General features: G+C 42.8%; 1 protein-coding gene across 1 annotated transcript in view; it reads right to left on the bottom strand.

Annotated features, from left to right (window-relative positions):
• LOC103806955 (calcium/calmodulin-dependent protein kinase type II subunit gamma-like) overlaps positions 1-1,746 on the bottom strand; it is a gene marked incomplete at its 3' end in the record, with an annotated part of 112,714 nt that overhangs the window by 33,314 nt on the left and 77,654 nt on the right. The window contains exon 8 of the mRNA XM_009079669.1: positions 722-805. Coding sequence (XP_009077917.1) covers positions 722-805 — 84 coding nt within the window. The remainder of the gene's footprint in view (positions 1-721; positions 806-1,746) is intronic.

The following is a 1,746-nucleotide window of genomic DNA, read 5'->3' as shown; positions in this document are numbered from 1 at the left end:
TCTGCTGACCCTCACCCTGCACTTTATGCTCAACTCTTAACACTAGCTGCCATGAGCTAGGTGGATGAGGTTCCACCTAGCATGAGGTCCTTCTACCCTCCTCTGGCTACCACGGCTGGCGAGCCACAACTCCCAGCTGCTCTCAGAGTGAAATGAAGCCACATCTTCTGGGGCTGCTGGGCAGCAAGGGACTTTTTAGGAAGGGCTATGTTTTGAGATGCTTACTGTGCATGGTCAAAATGACATGGGACAAAAATGACATGGACAAAGCTAACACTCCTGGCCTGCAGAGAACCATTTAGTCCATGTCAGGCAACACTGATATCACAGATCTTTAAACTTATCGGTCCCAGATACATTTACACTTCATTTTTTCCTTTTAAAAAAATCATCCCTCTTCAGTATTTCATCTTCTAAATAGTTAGTGTAATATAGGAAATTGCTACAGTTATCTAAACAACTGACTCTGCAAAGCATAGACAGGTCCTAGCTCTTGAGTCTCAAACATCTGATAGATGGCCTGAGGAAAGGATTAGGAGCCAGAATCAAGTGAGTTCAGGCTCCAGTATTAACCCCACCTACACAAGGTGCTTATCCTCAAGTGTGCCTTCATGTCTCCACCCAATAAGAAGGAAGCACTGTGTACCCTCCCAGCAATAGGTTATGAGGAATTGCTCTTTTACATGGTGCTTAAATGTAAAATATTTTGACAGAATCTTACCACATGCCCATATATCCACTGGTTTTCCATAAGGATCTTTTCTTAAGACTTCAGGGGAGAGGTAGCCTGGAGTACCAGCAAACCCTGCCAGGAAATGGATGACATGAAGCACTTACAGCACCCAAGCAGAAGAAATCCTTCCATATCACAAAATCCATTAGTGGTAACCAAGAAATTTCAAAACCATTTCCCACCCTTCATCTCACATTTGCTAGAGCTACCTCTTGGTAAACAAACAAAATGAGGAAATAAAAAAACCCAGAAAATCAGATGGGATTGAGTGTCTATGTATCGCAGGAAAAACAAAAAAGAGGGATCCAGGTCAACTAGCTGGGCACACACTTGTATGCCAGGCCTTATATCATTGTTACATATAATGGCTTGGAGTTTGAAAACACAAGACAGAGATGGGACACATCTGATTGCCAAATGGTGTGGGCAGACCAGGAGAAGCAGTTGTCTCTCCAGAATCTCTGCAGCACCGCAGAGTCTCAGAGCTGGTGTTTAGCCTGGGAAGGTCTCATTTCTAATTATGTTTTAGCTAAACAAAGATAAGGTCAGATCCAAATGTGCCTGAGGAAGGCCAGGTCAAATGCATTTCTGTAAAATGACCAAACAAAATTCCAGATGTCTACACTGCAGAGCAATAGGAAAGTTCAGATCAGGGTCTAAACTTAGCAGCTACATTCATCTCTGACACCAGCATCTACTGTAAACTGAGAAGAAAAATAGAGAAACACATAGCCATTTTTTCTGTCTTTATTTATCATATTCTCTCCTCTACTGCGCCTAGGCTCATGCCCAAGACCCAGAAAACAAAATTCCAGATGTCTACACTGCAGAGCAATAGGAAAGTTCAGATCAGGGTCTAAACTTAGCAGCTACATTCATCTCTGACACCAGCATCTACTGTAAACTGAGAAGAAAAATAGAGAAACACATAGCCATTTTTTCTGTCTTTATTTATCATATTCTCTCCTCTACTGCGCCTAGGCTCATGCCCAAGACCCAGAGGATGCTTGGCA

The sequence above is a fragment of the Acanthisitta chloris genome, unplaced genomic scaffold (genome assembly GCF_000695815.1).
Source record: "Acanthisitta chloris isolate BGI_N310 unplaced genomic scaffold, ASM69581v1 scaffold5598, whole genome shotgun sequence".
Taxonomy (NCBI): Eukaryota; Metazoa; Chordata; class Aves; order Passeriformes; family Acanthisittidae; genus Acanthisitta; species Acanthisitta chloris.
Note: the sequence above shows the minus strand (reverse complement) of the source record. Positions and strands in the feature narration are given on the sequence as shown.